The 15108-nt window shown below is 39.0% G+C and overlaps 1 protein-coding gene across 1 annotated transcript in view; it reads right to left on the bottom strand.

The window, feature by feature from the left end:
* The window catches only part of HERC6 (HECT and RLD domain containing E3 ubiquitin protein ligase family member 6), a 133717-nt gene that overhangs the window by 81235 nt on the left and 37374 nt on the right, over positions 1 to 15108 (bottom strand). The window contains exons 16-17 of the mRNA XM_054687906.1: positions 10974 to 11132; positions 8459 to 8602 (exon numbers count right to left, since the gene is read on the bottom strand). Of these exons, the coding sequence (XP_054543881.1) occupies positions 8459 to 8602; positions 10974 to 11132 (303 nt within the window). The remainder of the gene's footprint in view (positions 1 to 8458; positions 8603 to 10973; positions 11133 to 15108) is intronic.

The raw sequence follows: 15108 nt of genomic DNA, 5'->3' as shown, positions 1-15108 counted from the left end.
TTATGTGGTTTATTTTTAAATGATAATGACTGTCCAGAAAAAAAGTTCAGTAATGGCAAATAATGTAATTGCAAGTTAGGGATTAGGAAATGTTGGTTCATTAATGATGAAGTGACTCACTCATCACTTTATTGTTTATCCCAACATTTATCAATTAATTCTCACTAAAATCCAACAAACCTTGGTCCTCTTGGATCTAAGGAAGAGTGAAAGAATACAGGGGTGAAAGGGCATGAGAGCGAGGCCTCACTGAATTCTCTAAGCATTTATAAATCCTGTGTTAAAAATGATTGCTAACTGAAGTGCTTCCTTCACTTTCTGCATGGTAGAATATTTAGGGAAGTACAGAACATTATGACATGTATATGATCTTGGTGTCTGGTTTTCACTCAAGTTATCAGGACAGCGAAATTTGATTTCCAGCTTCTTCAAGCCTCTTACATGTAGCCTGTCATTTCCTGTAAGAAAAACTAGAAAGGCATAAACTTTAGTTAAAATATTAGGAAAAAAGAACTTAAAATGAAAAATAGGAAACTAATCACTTCATTCAATGGATATTTGCTGTGTACACTGTACAGAAAGAACTACATAGGTGCTTTTAGAGCATGGAAAAATCATGACATCCAGTCTTTGTCCTTAGTGTGTTTCTGGTCTAGCGGTGGGAGTGGGGGGAGGAGGATACATGAAATCATAGCAGCAAGATACAAGAAAATTCAGTTTAGCTCATTTAGAAGTATGAGGCATAGAGCCTAGCAAAAGCCCTAAGACTCAGGACAGGGACAAAGACCAGACTGGGGTAGTCAGGAGACTTCACCTCTACCTAGTTCTCAAGGAGAAGGGAGGAGTTAGATTTCAAGGTGTGGGGGGTGAATCCTAAGAAAAAAGTCAGAGAGGCAGGAAGATGTACATAAATTCACTGAATGTACAGACAATGGAACCAGCGTGCTGAAGCAGATTCCCCCATATTGGAAGTTTTGTCTAGTGAAGAAATAGGAGGTTAGGTTTGAAAAAAAGCTGGAATTATCCTCCAAAAGCCTCAGTAACAACACAAATAACAGAAGAAAAGTGGCTATCTTGGATTCCCAAGAGAAGTTCTTACACCATAAGGCCACAGAGCTTAGCGACCAACAGCTTGGGCTTTGGATCAATCTGTTGGATTCAAATTCTGATTCTAAAATCACCAGGTGTCTGAAATTAGGCAAGCTACTGAATGATCCAAACCTCTTTTTCCTCAGATCCGAAATGGGGAAAAATCTAGTGGCTACCTCAGAAAGCTGCTACTAGGATAGAGGGAAGTAACAGATATGTAGTGATCGATGCCTGGCATAAAATGTGCAAATAAACACTGTTATCATCATCATCGTTTTCAGTGGACTTTGCTATTATTATTTCCAAAATAATATTGGAAACAGATTACACTGGCCCATAGGACTTAGATAATACAATGAAGATAGGAATATGAGATTAAAAGGCTTGACTAGGAGCCAACTAAACTGAGGAAAGAAGACACAAACAAAAATTGGATGTGGGATTAGAAATAATGTACAGAAGGTAGTAAAATAGTAATAACTTTATTATTATTATTATTTTTTTTTTTTTGGTCAATGCAATGTAAGCTTATGTAAGTAAAAACACACTGATCTAGAAGGTAGGTACTGGGGTTCTAACCCTGCCAAGCTGTTAGCTGTGAATAATATAATAGCATAGCTATTAATGTGTCCCTGTCATTAGTAAATGATTTCATCACAAATAAGATACTTATCTTTTAAGAAATACATTATTGGGGCCTCCCTGGTGGCCTATCGGTTAAATCTCAGCACTATTACCATGATGTCCTGAGTTTGATCTCTAGCCAGGGAGTTAACCCACATGGCACAGCGAACCTCTTCCGTCTGGCCTGCTGCTCCCCTCAACAGTGTATTTCCATAAATGTGCCTGTTCTGCTCCCTACTCTGTCTCTGGTGAATCCTCTCACCCCCTGCACCTATGGCTTACTGTCCCGACCCGCGGGATTCGGAGGCACGAAAAGAGAAGGGCTGAGGATTGAAATGAGGGGCTTGAGACGACTTGCCGCTAGCGGTTGCTTCTTTATTTTTCCTTTACCTTCTCTTACTTTTACATGTTTTTCTTTTCCCTTTCTTTCTACCTTCCCTGGCCTTCTCCCTGCTCCTCTCGCAGTAACCTCTCTCAGTATCCTCTCTCGAAGTCTCTCTCTCGAAGTCTCTCCGCAGTATCCTTTCTGCAGTCTCCTTCTCGAAGTCTCCTCTCCTTATCCTCTACGCAGTCTCTTCTACTCTCTCCCATGGTTCCCTTCTTATATCCTCCTAGCTCCTCCCATCGTACCTCCCAGTCCCACGTGATTTACAGGAAAACGTAGTGGTTTCTCAGAAGGGTTTCTCAGAAGGCGAAACAGTAAGGGATCAGTGAAATAAGCCAGAAAGAAAAAGAAAAATACCAGATGGTCTCACTCATAGCAGGAATCTAGAAAACTTAAATAAGGGACCAGGAAAATGAATAACTATAAGAAAGTGAAAATCAAAATCAACAAAAAACTATGAACCAGAGACACTTTTAGGGGGACGGGGGCTGGAGGGGAGGGATTGGGGTCAGAATGGGGGGGCTGCAATTGTATGGGGAATATAAAAATAAAATTTATTATAAAAAAAAAAAAAAGAAACAACTTATCGCGCGCATGCGAAACACGGCCCATGCGCCAGGCGGCTCCGGACAGTTACACCCCAGATCTTCTAAGGAATGCTAAATAAATGAAATCTTTAAAATAAATAAATAAAATGTATATAATTAATGATCCATCTACTAGCAATACTTACATAAGAATTTCCTCTTTTCCTCCAAAGTTAATTCATGGAAAGCTTCCCAAAACATCTGTATAGTAGGATGTGATTTGTGATAGCCACACTCATAAATTGAATTCTTGAGAAAAAGAGGGAGAAAATGATTTTTAGGAGGAATAGTAAGAAATTTCTTGGGAAAACTCGGGACAGTTTGGTTATCACTGACCTTTTCAAATTGTTCCCAGTCAAAATCAGTATTTCCAATCATTGCTGTCATTAGTTCTTCAGGCTGGAAAAATCTAAGTATCTCCTTGTGACAGACTTTATAAAATCCTCTCTGAAATTCCTCATAAATTGCCTTTACAGAAGTGTCAAAAATGTAGTCGATACACTTAGGAATATAGTCATTCCTTTGGGAAGTGAAAAAAAAAGATACATACTTTACCAAAGTGACTAAATACATTATCTAGTTTGCATTTTTTATCATTTTTATTTTAACAGAAAATAAATTAGTTATGCTTAGGACACAAGCCTTTAAGAACCAGCAATATAAAAATATCTGGCCAGCTAAAAGGATAAACCCTGAAGAAGACAGGGTTTATAGAAACCCTACTTTCTATTTCCTTGCTTCAGTCAAGACGATTATTAAAGACACTAATCTGAATATGTCACACTGCTTAAAATCTTTTGAAGGCTTCCCATTTTCCTTAGAGTAAATCCCAAGCCTCCTTAAGAGGATCAAAAAACCCAAACCCCTCCATAACAAACCTTAGAAATCTGACTGTAGATTGAGGCTGCTAGAGGGGAGAGGGAGTAGAACAAAGTGGAGGGGGGCTAGTGGACCATGGTGAACTATCTGTGCCTTGGTAATGGGTGTGGTGTGGTGACACACTGAAGAGTGTGATCCTGTACGGCTAGGTCATATACAGTATTGTCCCCCAACGTCACTGCAATAATAATATGTAAAACATAAACATAAAACCCTCCATGATCTGACCTTTGCCTCTTCTAACTGCACTAACCATCAGTCACCAGCCTCACTGTCTTATCTGGTAGCTAGGACACAGAGGAGGTATTTCCTCCTGCAATTTCTGAGATTCATCATTTAGGTATAAACATGCCTCTCAGGGTTGGTCCTCTGTTCCTCCCCTCCCCCCTCTCCCAACCCATGTCACCATACAGTTATTCTGCAAAGTCTGTCTTCACTGCATGATGAATTTCCAGCTGGCAAGTCTGCTACCAAAGCCATTTTCACTTGAATGTGCTTGGGTCACATCCTCTGATCAGCCTCAAACCATCCCTTCTAAACCAACCCCCTCGCCTTTCCTGGGGACCAGTGGGGTACTGGTAAATGGTCAACAACCAGCTCACTCAAAAAAAGAGAGATGGAACCCTGGTTTGCAGAATTTGCTGATTTCTGTGGTATAAATATTACCATCATGGCTGATTTCAAACTAAATTTTAATAATAAACTGTCAATATTTTTGAAAATTTAGCAATCAGCTCTCATAAGGTGGTCCTCAATCTGGCATAGCTCACCTGTAACTCTCTAGGATCTTGATTTTAATTTTTTTCAGAGTGCTCATCCTTATCTGACATTATATTACATAATCTATTTATGCACTGTTTTTCTGCCCCATTGCAATTTATGCTCCTGATCTTGACTATCTTTTGCCCTGCTGTATCTCCAGCACCTAAAATAAAGTCTGATGCAGACAAGAGGCTAAAAAAGAGTTGTTTGTCCAGTTGCACAAGGGGTTAAAAGTCTAAGCACTATCAAGCTATCACAGCCCAGGCTAGGGAGCTACTCACATGGCTCATCAGACCTCTCCTGGCTGGCCAACTGCCCCCCTCAGCAGTGTATTTGGCAGATCTGCCTGTTCTGCTCCCCATTCTCTCTCTGGTGAATGCTTGCACCCCCTGCACCTCTAGCCTACAACCTAGCTCTTGTATGCATAAATAAACAAATCTTTTAAAAAAAGAATTTTTGTTACAATAATAATTAGTGAAAAGTGCTGCGAAGGAAATGTTTAATGTTTCCTTTCTCCTCTTACCCCACACCTTTTTATCTTTCTAAAAGATGAGGCACTTCAGTGACCATGTGAGAAGCTAAAACACATTTATGAAATACAACAATACAAACATTTTATGTGTGTTCAAAGCAGATATTCTAGATCTCAAAACTTACTTGTTGGTTTGGTCCACAGGTATAGAGAATCCATCTGGAACTAAAGCCTTATCAATTTGGTCCCAATGTATCTGCACCAAACATGAAGGAAAGTCTGAATAATCAACCACACTACTGTTATTGCTGGTACATTCTTTCCTATAAAGTTTTAATAACTGGAAGCTGCCTAATTATTTATTCAGTAGCACAGTCTTCTAAAATAGGTAAAAATATAAAGTCTACCTTAGTATATATTGCCCATTGTTTTTAAGCATGTGTTATTTTATTGTTTATTGTTCACATTGATTGAAAAAAATCACTTTTACTTATAATTGAAGAGTAGATGGACATAAAGTAGCAGGTGGGAGGAAAGTCTTAGCGTACAGGTGTAAAACATACTTCAAGATCAAAGAAGGAATCCCATCTTTAAGATAATATAATAAAAATTATTTTAAAAAAGCAGATTAGGGCCTCCCCTGGTGGCGCAGGGCTGCGGAGGGGCTGTGAAGCTGCTGGCAGCCTCCGCAGCGCCGTTTAGATCCCCGGCCACCTGGCGAGGGTCCCACATGGTGCGCAGACCTCTCCTGCCTTGCCCGCTGCTCCCCTCTGCAGTGCATTTCATCAGTCTGCCTGTTCTGCTCCCCACTCTGGCTCTGGTGGATTCTCTCACCCTCCCGCGCTTCTGACTGTACCCAGTGCTTGTATAAGTAAATAAATCTTTAAAAAAAAATAAAAAAGCAGATTAAATCTAAGCTACAATCTGGCTTTCATCAGTACTCACATAAAAATATATCTGAAATCGTTCTTCAAGGTCATCAGCTTCATAGTTTAGAACATCTTGCAGGCCCCTAATGAGAATTTTGGTTTAAAATTATATTTATTGGAAAAAATATATTTATTGAGATTGTAAAAGTAATTATAAAAGTTATAAATGTTCAGTGGAAAAATTTCTGAACAATCTAGAAAATGTACAAAATGCAATGTAAATCCTCTGCTCTAGCATCCCACTCCCTCTTAAGAATTAACCTTAACAGTTTGATTGTTTGGCCCAAGCCACCTCACAGTCAGACTGTGTCTCTGTGGCAATTACAATAAAAAACCTTTCCTCTGGACCAGTGATTTTCAACCAGGGCTGATTTGCCCTGACTGGAGATATTGACAAAAATCTGGAAACATATCTGTCACATTTAGGGAGATGGTTGTCGCGGACATCTAGTGGGTATCAACCCCATATGCAGCTAAACAAGCCCTATGTGTCTCTCCATGCCTACAACAGCCTTTCACAACAAAGAGTCATCCAGCTCAAAATGTCAGTATTGCAAATATTGAGAACCCCTGTTCCTGACTGTCAGGGCAAGCAGTATAAATATAGCTAGTTGATTCTTCCACTAACACACCATGAGAAGAGAGTCCTTTTCCCCAGTCTATGGCCAACACCATGTTTTATGAAAAAACATTTTAACAGGTGTCAATCTGTAAACAAAAAATGACCTCTCCTTTTCATTTTGTACTTCTTCCATTACTAGTGAAGTTGAGCATGTCTTCATCTTAAAATTACCTATAAATGTACTTACATGGACATATATGTTTATATATCAGCGATATCAATCTTATCATATATATTGCCAGTATTCTCCTCACAGTATATAGCTTGCCTTTGAACTTAAAAAACTATTTTTCATTTGTTAAAAAATAAAGTTGATGAAATACTAAAACATTTAAAATAAATATAGCATGAAAGATTCTCACTAAGAATATTATGAACTATCCAGGCAACTGTTTCTACCAGGATAAAATCAAGAGATCAGACCAGAGCTGTGTATTGCTTTATAATTAGAGGAATATTTGGCTTTTTCCTATTTTTGAAGGTTTACTTGATTATGCCATGCTAAAATTCAAATTCATATAAAGGGCATACATTTACTGAATTTGAAGACTGTGAGTGTGTGCATGTATGTGTGTGTATGGAGGGGCATGATTTATATCTAAATGACCTAGATATTATAAGGACTAACTACTTACTTCCCCAAAAGAGGACTGAGTTCTTTTAAGTCTTCCAATGATGGATTGAGACCCAAAAGTTTCTTAAACAGAGCTAGTGGGAAAGGGATATTGGCAACATTTAAATGGAGTAGGGAAAGTCCACACAGCACTCCAAAGAGGTAATATCTCTCCTTCTCAAATATAGCCTGGAAAAGGAAAACAAATCCTTTAATGTATTATAAATAATCAATAATCTGAAGGGATAATTAGATTGTGAAAATGATTTTGGTTCCTGATTCTAAAAGTCACAAACTAAAAACAAAATGGACCTTAAAAAAATAATAATTTGAGGTTCTTAATCCATACTTTAAAATACAAATGGACAATTCAGGCTATTAAATGAATTTACTTTTTGTTACTGCATCTGGAATATAAAAAAAATATATATATGTTCAGGTAGTCTTATAGAGCCAGTTTTCACTATTGAAGTTTACAGTCACCTAATATCATCTTAGGTTCATTTACCTAATAAAATCCCCCATCAAGGGGGCACTTGGGGGGAGCCTCACTGGTGGTGCAAGGTGTTAAGTGTCAGCACTACGAGGCTGTCGGCAGGGAACAACCCATGTGGCACAGCAGACCTCTCCTGTCTTGCCCGCTGCTCCCCTCAGCAGTGTATTTATGTAGATCTGCCTGTTCTGCTCCCCACTCTGTCTCCGGTGAATCCTCACATGCCTAGCACCTCTGGCCTGTACCCCAGTTCTTGTATGTATAAATAAATAAATCTTAAGACAAATAAAGAGGGAACCTGGGGATCTTTTCCTGAACAAGCACCCCATGAAGAGATGTGATCTGGTAATGAAACTACACTGTGCCTTCGAAGCAAAAATTCCAGATGTTCCACGCTGCCCAGCCCAGCCCAATAGCAGAAATCCTATAAAAATATTAACTAATCTTTTAGGAAGGCAAGACTGTATTTTGGGAACAATCCCTCTGCCTCCAACTTGATTCAAGTAATCCAATCTTATTTACCACAAATCTTCCACTTGGTCTGGTTAATTAGCTGATATACTCCAAGCAGTCAACCCTGGTACTCAGTGACAGGAGAAGGGGTACAAGTAAGGGGAGAGTAATATTAAAAAGGGATATGAAGAAAAGTTTGGGGGATGATGGAAATGTTCATTTTCTTGATTGTGGTGACAGTTTCATAGATATATGTGTATATCAAAACTTAGCAGATTGAATACTAAATCTGTGCACATGTGTATCAAGTACACTACATTAAAGTTGTTTGAAAATTTAATGTGCATGTGAATCGCCTTGGGATCTTACAAGATTCATGTTCAGAACTGGGTAGGTCTCAGTTTCTACTTATCTAACCATTCCAGGTGATGCTGAGCCACATTTTGAGTAGCTGTCATCTATTGTTACATTATTATGTAAGGTCTTCATATTGTAGTATCTGGTATTTCTTTTCTGTTTTGAAATACAAGAAAATTCATTAAAAACTTACATTAACAGGAAACCACATGTAGGAACCCTCTTCAGGATATATGAACATTCCATATTCGACCTTGGTCATCTCTTCAAATATACAGTGGAAGAACTCGGATATTACTCCTTCACCCAGGGAAGTAATTTCTTCTACAAATTCAATCTGAAGAAAGAGAATATACTCCCAGGTCTATATTTCAAATATATGCCTGATCTTCATGGAAAAGTTTTAAACCTCCTATAGTCACCAGGATTCCCAGAATCCCACCTCCCTCACCTCACTGCCATCTGCTCTCCTTCATCTTGCTACTGAGCAGTGGATGTCATGAACCTATTTATTGTCAGATTACTGTATAGTGAGTGCTTTGGTCCTTCACACTGCTACTTCATCTGATGAAGGGGGACTCTGGGAAGACACAGTATTCACCAATTATGTTGACCAGCATCCAGAACCAAGTATTTATGTGCTTCAAAGTTGGTGGAGGCCACTAAATTTCCTGATTCTTCCGTTCTGTTATCTATCTTCATCTCATCATTAGATTTGCCACTTTGGCTCAGTCTACAACTACTTGATTTCTCCTGCCTCTACCCTCATTAGGATTTCTGATAAACAACCTTACAATCAGCCTGGACATGGTACTTTGCAGGAATCCTCCGAACTGACTGTGCATAGACTTCATGTGGGAAATCAGTAGGAACTAGTCCTTCTTTCTAAAGCCCAGCTTTGGACTTTGTGGCCAGTACTGGCTTTCATCCTATGCCTCCAATAATTTATTCCCTACTTCCTTTTCTGGCTAATTTCTTTTTATCCATTTTAATGTGGAAATTACTAATCTTCACTAAGAGTTTCCTTTCTGCTGACTTTGGAAGATATTACCTTCCCATTTGATCATTCCAACTCCTTGGCTGCAGACTATCATCTCCAAGGCCTGCTTCAGATTCCAACTAAATATTCCAATAACAAATTAAGACAATTTATAATTGCCTTATTTTTGCACATTTATAGTAATATATCTGCTGTGTACAGGACCCATTCATAATGGGCCTAGATGATCATACCTTGCTCAGGCTTTATCTTTTGTTTGGCTCTATCTTATAGTTTACCTTGTCACCTCAGTCACTTCCTATAGGTAGAAATATTTTCTGTTGGTTTCCTCATAATCAATATTTAAAGGAAAATACACACAGGGAGAGAAACTAGAAATTCTGCCTTTATTACAACGTAGTTTCTTCATTTTTCATTGGAATTCCATGCTGGGACATACCCTCTTGATCTGGTCTCTTCACCCTCCAGGTTCTGGTTTCTTCTCTGATAACCTAATTCTTTCTCTTGGGGTTGATCAGGAAAATCCACTCCTTCTGGACAGACTCTAGTTATTACCTACAGTCAGCTAGACTTATTCTATTGCCTCAGTAGGACAAATGGTCTGAGGTACCACACACAATAAAAGCCCTGCTGGAGTCCACAATGGATGAAGTGAAAATGGCCAGAATTGGAACCAACATAGTAGAAAGCATATGACTAAAACTCGAGCCAAAATATAGAAAAATATCTGCTTCCCTTGCACCTTGTGATTGCATTAATAGCCTCAGTTCTTTTCCTTCTTCATCCATGTTTTTTGCCTGTGACTTTGCAATTCGTTCCAAGAAGGAGGCTTACATGGGAGTGGCCCATGCATACTTTGACTAAAGTGATGTTTGTTGTGTGACTGAGTTTATTACCTTGTGTCTGTGGCTCTGCTTTGAGAACACCATGATAGCCCAGAAGAAGATGAAAAACATCAGAAGTTGGACTAAATTGCCCCACTCAGGCCTAGCCTAGCTCAACTGAACCCTACTCAACTCCAAGACATGTAAACAAGTGCAGGCAAAATCAGCAAAGCCTCGTATATGAATTCAATCTAGATCAGCAGACTTTCAGCTGAATTGTAGATTTCTAAAATAAGTTATTATTATTATTATAAGCTATTAAAGTTTGGAGGTCTCCCTGTTAGCCTAGGGGTTAAGTTTCAGTGATATCACTGCCAAGGCGTGAGTTCAATGCCAGGCCAGGGAGCTACTCACATATAGTGCAACACACCTCTCCTGTCTCACCTGTGACTCCTCTCAGCAGTGTATTTCAGTAGATCTACTTGTTCTTCTCCCTACTCTGTCTCTGGTGAATTCTCTCACCCTCCACACCTCTGGCCTAAACCCCATTGTTCTATGCATAAATAAACAAATATTTTAAATAATTAAATAAAGGGATTGTTGAAAAAACTATTGAGACTTATTGAAAAAAATAACTTATTAAACTTTTGGATTTTGTAGCATTTTTGTAGGCATAATAATTAATAGTTACCTCATAACCCCAGTGTTCAATTAAACATTCCATAATTTTCTCAGAAGTTAAGCAAGGAATGGAAACTAAAGCCTGATAACTATAGTTGCAATTGCAGGTTCTTTCATTATGCCTTATTAAGTATTTCCCACTTTAGTAAAAAGTAAATATCTCCCACTTTAGTAAAAATTTCCAATGAGACTTTTTACTGTACCACTAATTGTTTGTGGAGATCAGTATCTTCAGCTTGGCTCAACTGGCGCAGAGTATCTTCAACTAGGTGACTACGTCTGACTTTAAGAAGATACAGAGGTAATATATGACTTGTCGAGATTCCTTGCATGATATCAAGAAATCTAATTGCATTTAACACCTAGGAAAAGAAATATTTTAGGAATTTTCATAGGAATACTATGAAGCATTTAATATTTCAAATAAAAGTTTATACAGAATACCCTTATGCATACCACTGCTATATGTATTCATATTGCCATTTTTAAGGGAAAGGGCATTATATCACCACTATGGAAGAGGACATGTTCCTAGAATCAGAGAAATTATGGCACCAAATTAGCTCCCATGCATTATAGATAAGTAATGAAAAGTCACCTCTCACCACTTATAAAAACATGATACTTAAAGGCAACAGTGATATTCAGCATGTTAAGACATTCATCTACCATATGTTACAAGAAGAATGTTGGCGCTATAATCCTCAAGAACAGAATGGCAGCCTAGCAGCTCAGAGATAGTGTTAAATGTCAGTAAAGACTTGCTTGTGAAAGCAATCCTTTACCAAATCTTCCTGGGAACTACCTAAAATTATTGGTGACCTCATTTTGAATTCTCTTAGATTAGAAATCTAGTGTTGACTTGCTTTGATCTTCAACATAAACCAATTCATCCCTCTCGGGATTTGTCCAACAATGGTGACAAGATGGTAGAGAGTAACTATCTCAGCCTGTGTTTCCAGATTGGCTGTGGGTGCACATAGCAGCGTTCTACAAATATCCACGAGAAATGCATATGTGGCTCTGAGCTGGGGCTAGCCCTCTCCCAAGTCTCTCCTACCAGGAAATTTATATATGATTCCACTGGATTCTTCTGGATTATCCTCAAGATGGTTGTAAAGAAGCTCTGGGTTTGTTGGAAAATGGGAAGAGTCCATTAATGGGCCTTTATGGTCATGAGTCATCACTTCCTGGGAAACCTGAACGTCCCTCACTATGGTGCAGTGCATTCCCTGGCCCTGTGTGACAGCAAGTCGCAGCAAGCCCCCTACTGACTTTAACAGAGAGAGGTGTGTGTGGCTGCTGCAGGCTCAACCTTTTCTCTCCTAACAAAAGTTGAATTGGAAACCTGCATGCTATCATAATTCCCTGCTGCTCTACTCCAGGTCTTCCTGGATTGCTTGTCCCTTTCTACATTTATGCATTTGCATTAGTACCCCAATTTGGAACTTACAGATTTGACTGCCCATCATCTCTCCTTTAGAGGATGAGATTCTGGAGTCTGCTTCTAACTTCACCCATGCCAACTACACCTAAGGGTTTTCTGATCATCAAACCTTCCCTAATTCTTCATGATAAGCAACCTGTTTGGGTCCACTCTCCACTCAGCCCTCACTGACAGAGCAGACAGATTAGAACATTGCTGAAAAGGAAACACCATGGAAGAAAGGACTTGTTTGTTTAAAGGAAACTTAAGGGGACGCTAGGTTTGAGGAGGAAAGACCATCTACTTTCTCCCATTGCCATGGATTTAGGAAAGTTTTTTTTTTAAAAAAAGAGATGACTAAGAAAGAAGGATGGCCTAGTCAAATCTTAGAAATGTGCCGATGGAATAGTACTCAGCAATCAAAAAAGATAAACACATGCAGTTTGCAGCAACATGGATGGAGGTAGAAGGGATCATGCTCAGCGAAATAAGTCAGAAAGAAAAAGAAAAATACCAGATGGTCTCACTCATAGCAGGAATTTAGAAAACCTAAATAAGGGACCAGGAAAAAGACTAATTAATACAAAGTAAAAATCAAAATCAACAAGCAACTATAAACCAGAGATACAATACGGGGCGGGGAGGGGACGGAAGAGGAAGGACTAGGGTCAAAATAAGGGGGGGGTGCAATTGTATGGGGAATATAACCAAAATGAAAATGCATACATTGTGCAAAATACATTGTGCATACATTGCACAATGCATACATTGTGCAAAATACATACATTGTGAAAAATGATGTAAGAATTATATAGAATAAATTTTTTTTTAAAAAAAGAAACATGCTGATGACAGGTATTAATATGAGTAACTTGTGGGTGAGTCCTTATCTCTGGAATGCTATGGACCCTGTCTCTCTGAATAACTTAAAATACAAATAAAACTGGATTTTATCTTTTACAAAACATGGTTCATTGGGAAATATCATTTAAGCTATGTAATTAATAGACTATAAAGATAAAATATTTTGTAACTGAAGAGGTTCCTGGTGTGCATGTGATGCCCCAAATGTCTTCCTGTTCACCTAAGATGACCTGTATCCTTTCAAGTACTAATGGAAGTAAGTAATGGATATTATTTCGGATTCTTGGAAGTCTTTAGAGTTTAAATCATGAACATGAACATTTCATGAGGAATGGCTTAGAAAATAAGCCTTAGCAATCAAAAAAAAAATTGTTTGGAAAACCTATAGCACAATGCCTTGGAATGGAGGGTGCAGTAGACCCTTCATTATGTATATTCTTAACTGAGAACTAAGGCTGATGTTGATAGGAAAGACAAAATACTGTTTAAATTATCTGTGTATCATTTAATAAGGTTAAAACTAAGCCACTAAGCCCCCATTCCCTCCCCAGTAGGCAAGTTTGGGAGGCTTGAATAGAAACGGGAATTGATAAGGATGCTATGGGAACTGAGCCATTAAGACCAACCCCCAAGACAAGAAAAACCAGCTCAGCTCCAGAAATGCAGAAGCAGGGCCAGGACACCTTCTGTGTCAAAGGCAGGGCCTGAGACCAGACATCCCAGCAGATCACTGGTGCAAACCAGTGCCCCAAGTAAGAAAGCCTGAGAAAACAAAGTTTAAAAGAGACCCTCAAATCCTTCCCGCATGGACATCTCCCGTCTCACCCATTGTTCCCTTGTAGGTTATTTTAATAAATCCATCTTTCCGGTTCTCCACTTGTCTCTGGTGGAGTCTTTCATCCCTATAGCTCTAACGGTACCCTGGTATTAGACCACCATATAAATGATATGTGGAATAATGCAACTGCCAGACAAGAAGCAGAAGGGATACAGTGAGTGGAAAACAAACACTGGCTCATAGGGGTTATCTGGAAATAAAAAAAAAAAATCAGTTGGAACTTGATATAAATCAAGCTCCAAGACTTTTAAGCAAATATAAGACCAAAAGACTAAAACTAAGAATATAATAGCAACTGAAATTGGATTGAGTAAGTAAGGGAATGGCGTGGGACAGTTACTAGATAATTTCAGTATTGTTCAGAGTAGGAAAACTGTGAATATTATCTATAGTAAATAAGGATTTGGGTTTTGTATTATGAGAAATGGAATATTACAATGAAGTATCATGATTAGCCCACGGAATTGGAAAAGCTTGGTAGCACTCCACACAGGTGAAAGTGTATAAAAGAGGCATTTCATGCATTGCTGGTAGTAACATAAATTGGTGCAATCACTATGTATAATAATTGAGCAACATGTAATAATTATGAAAAAGATTAAACATCATTCTGAAACTGGTCAGGAACTATTTTTGCAAAGTCCAACCCTGCCTCACAAGGATGGTCAAAGACTTCTCATCCTTCTCTTCCTGTGTATATTCCCTCCTCCCATTTCACACTCTGGCAGGCTTCTTTTGCAAGGCTAGCAGAGTCTGATGAGTAAACAACCAGGCAACGCAGGGTTTTGCAGGTTATCAAGCAGTTCTGGTGGACCAGGAGTAGCTTTAAGATGCCAAACGCTGGAAACCCTGCACAGGGCACATGCTAAGCCCAACCTAAAGGAAATGTGACCCGGGAAGAAAATGAAGTCCTTACACCTGCACGTTGGGAACTCCCCCACCCCTGACCAGTCCGAGCACTTCTAAGCCCTTCTCTCTCCCTAAAGCTGCTAGTCCTGTAGGGGTGGAAGGGCAGGTTTGCACCCGTTTCTGCTGCTATACTTAACTGGTTACATAAACAAAGCTTTCTCCCTGCTGTGCAACCCACTGTCATGGCGTGGCCATCTGTGTGCAGTGGGCAAAGGGCCCACGTTAGGTCTCATTACACTTCTATCTTCCTATCTGAGTGATTTCTCAGGGTAACCAAGTGACCCTGATTTTAAAATATTTT

The sequence above is a fragment of the Talpa occidentalis genome, unplaced genomic scaffold (assembly GCF_014898055.3).
Source record: "Talpa occidentalis isolate TD23 unplaced genomic scaffold, MPIMG_talOcc4v2.1 talOcc4.6, whole genome shotgun sequence".
NCBI classification, from domain to species: domain Eukaryota; kingdom Metazoa; phylum Chordata; class Mammalia; order Eulipotyphla; family Talpidae; genus Talpa; species Talpa occidentalis.
The sequence above is the reverse complement of the archived record's forward strand: the minus strand, read 5'-3'. Positions and strand labels throughout refer to the sequence as shown.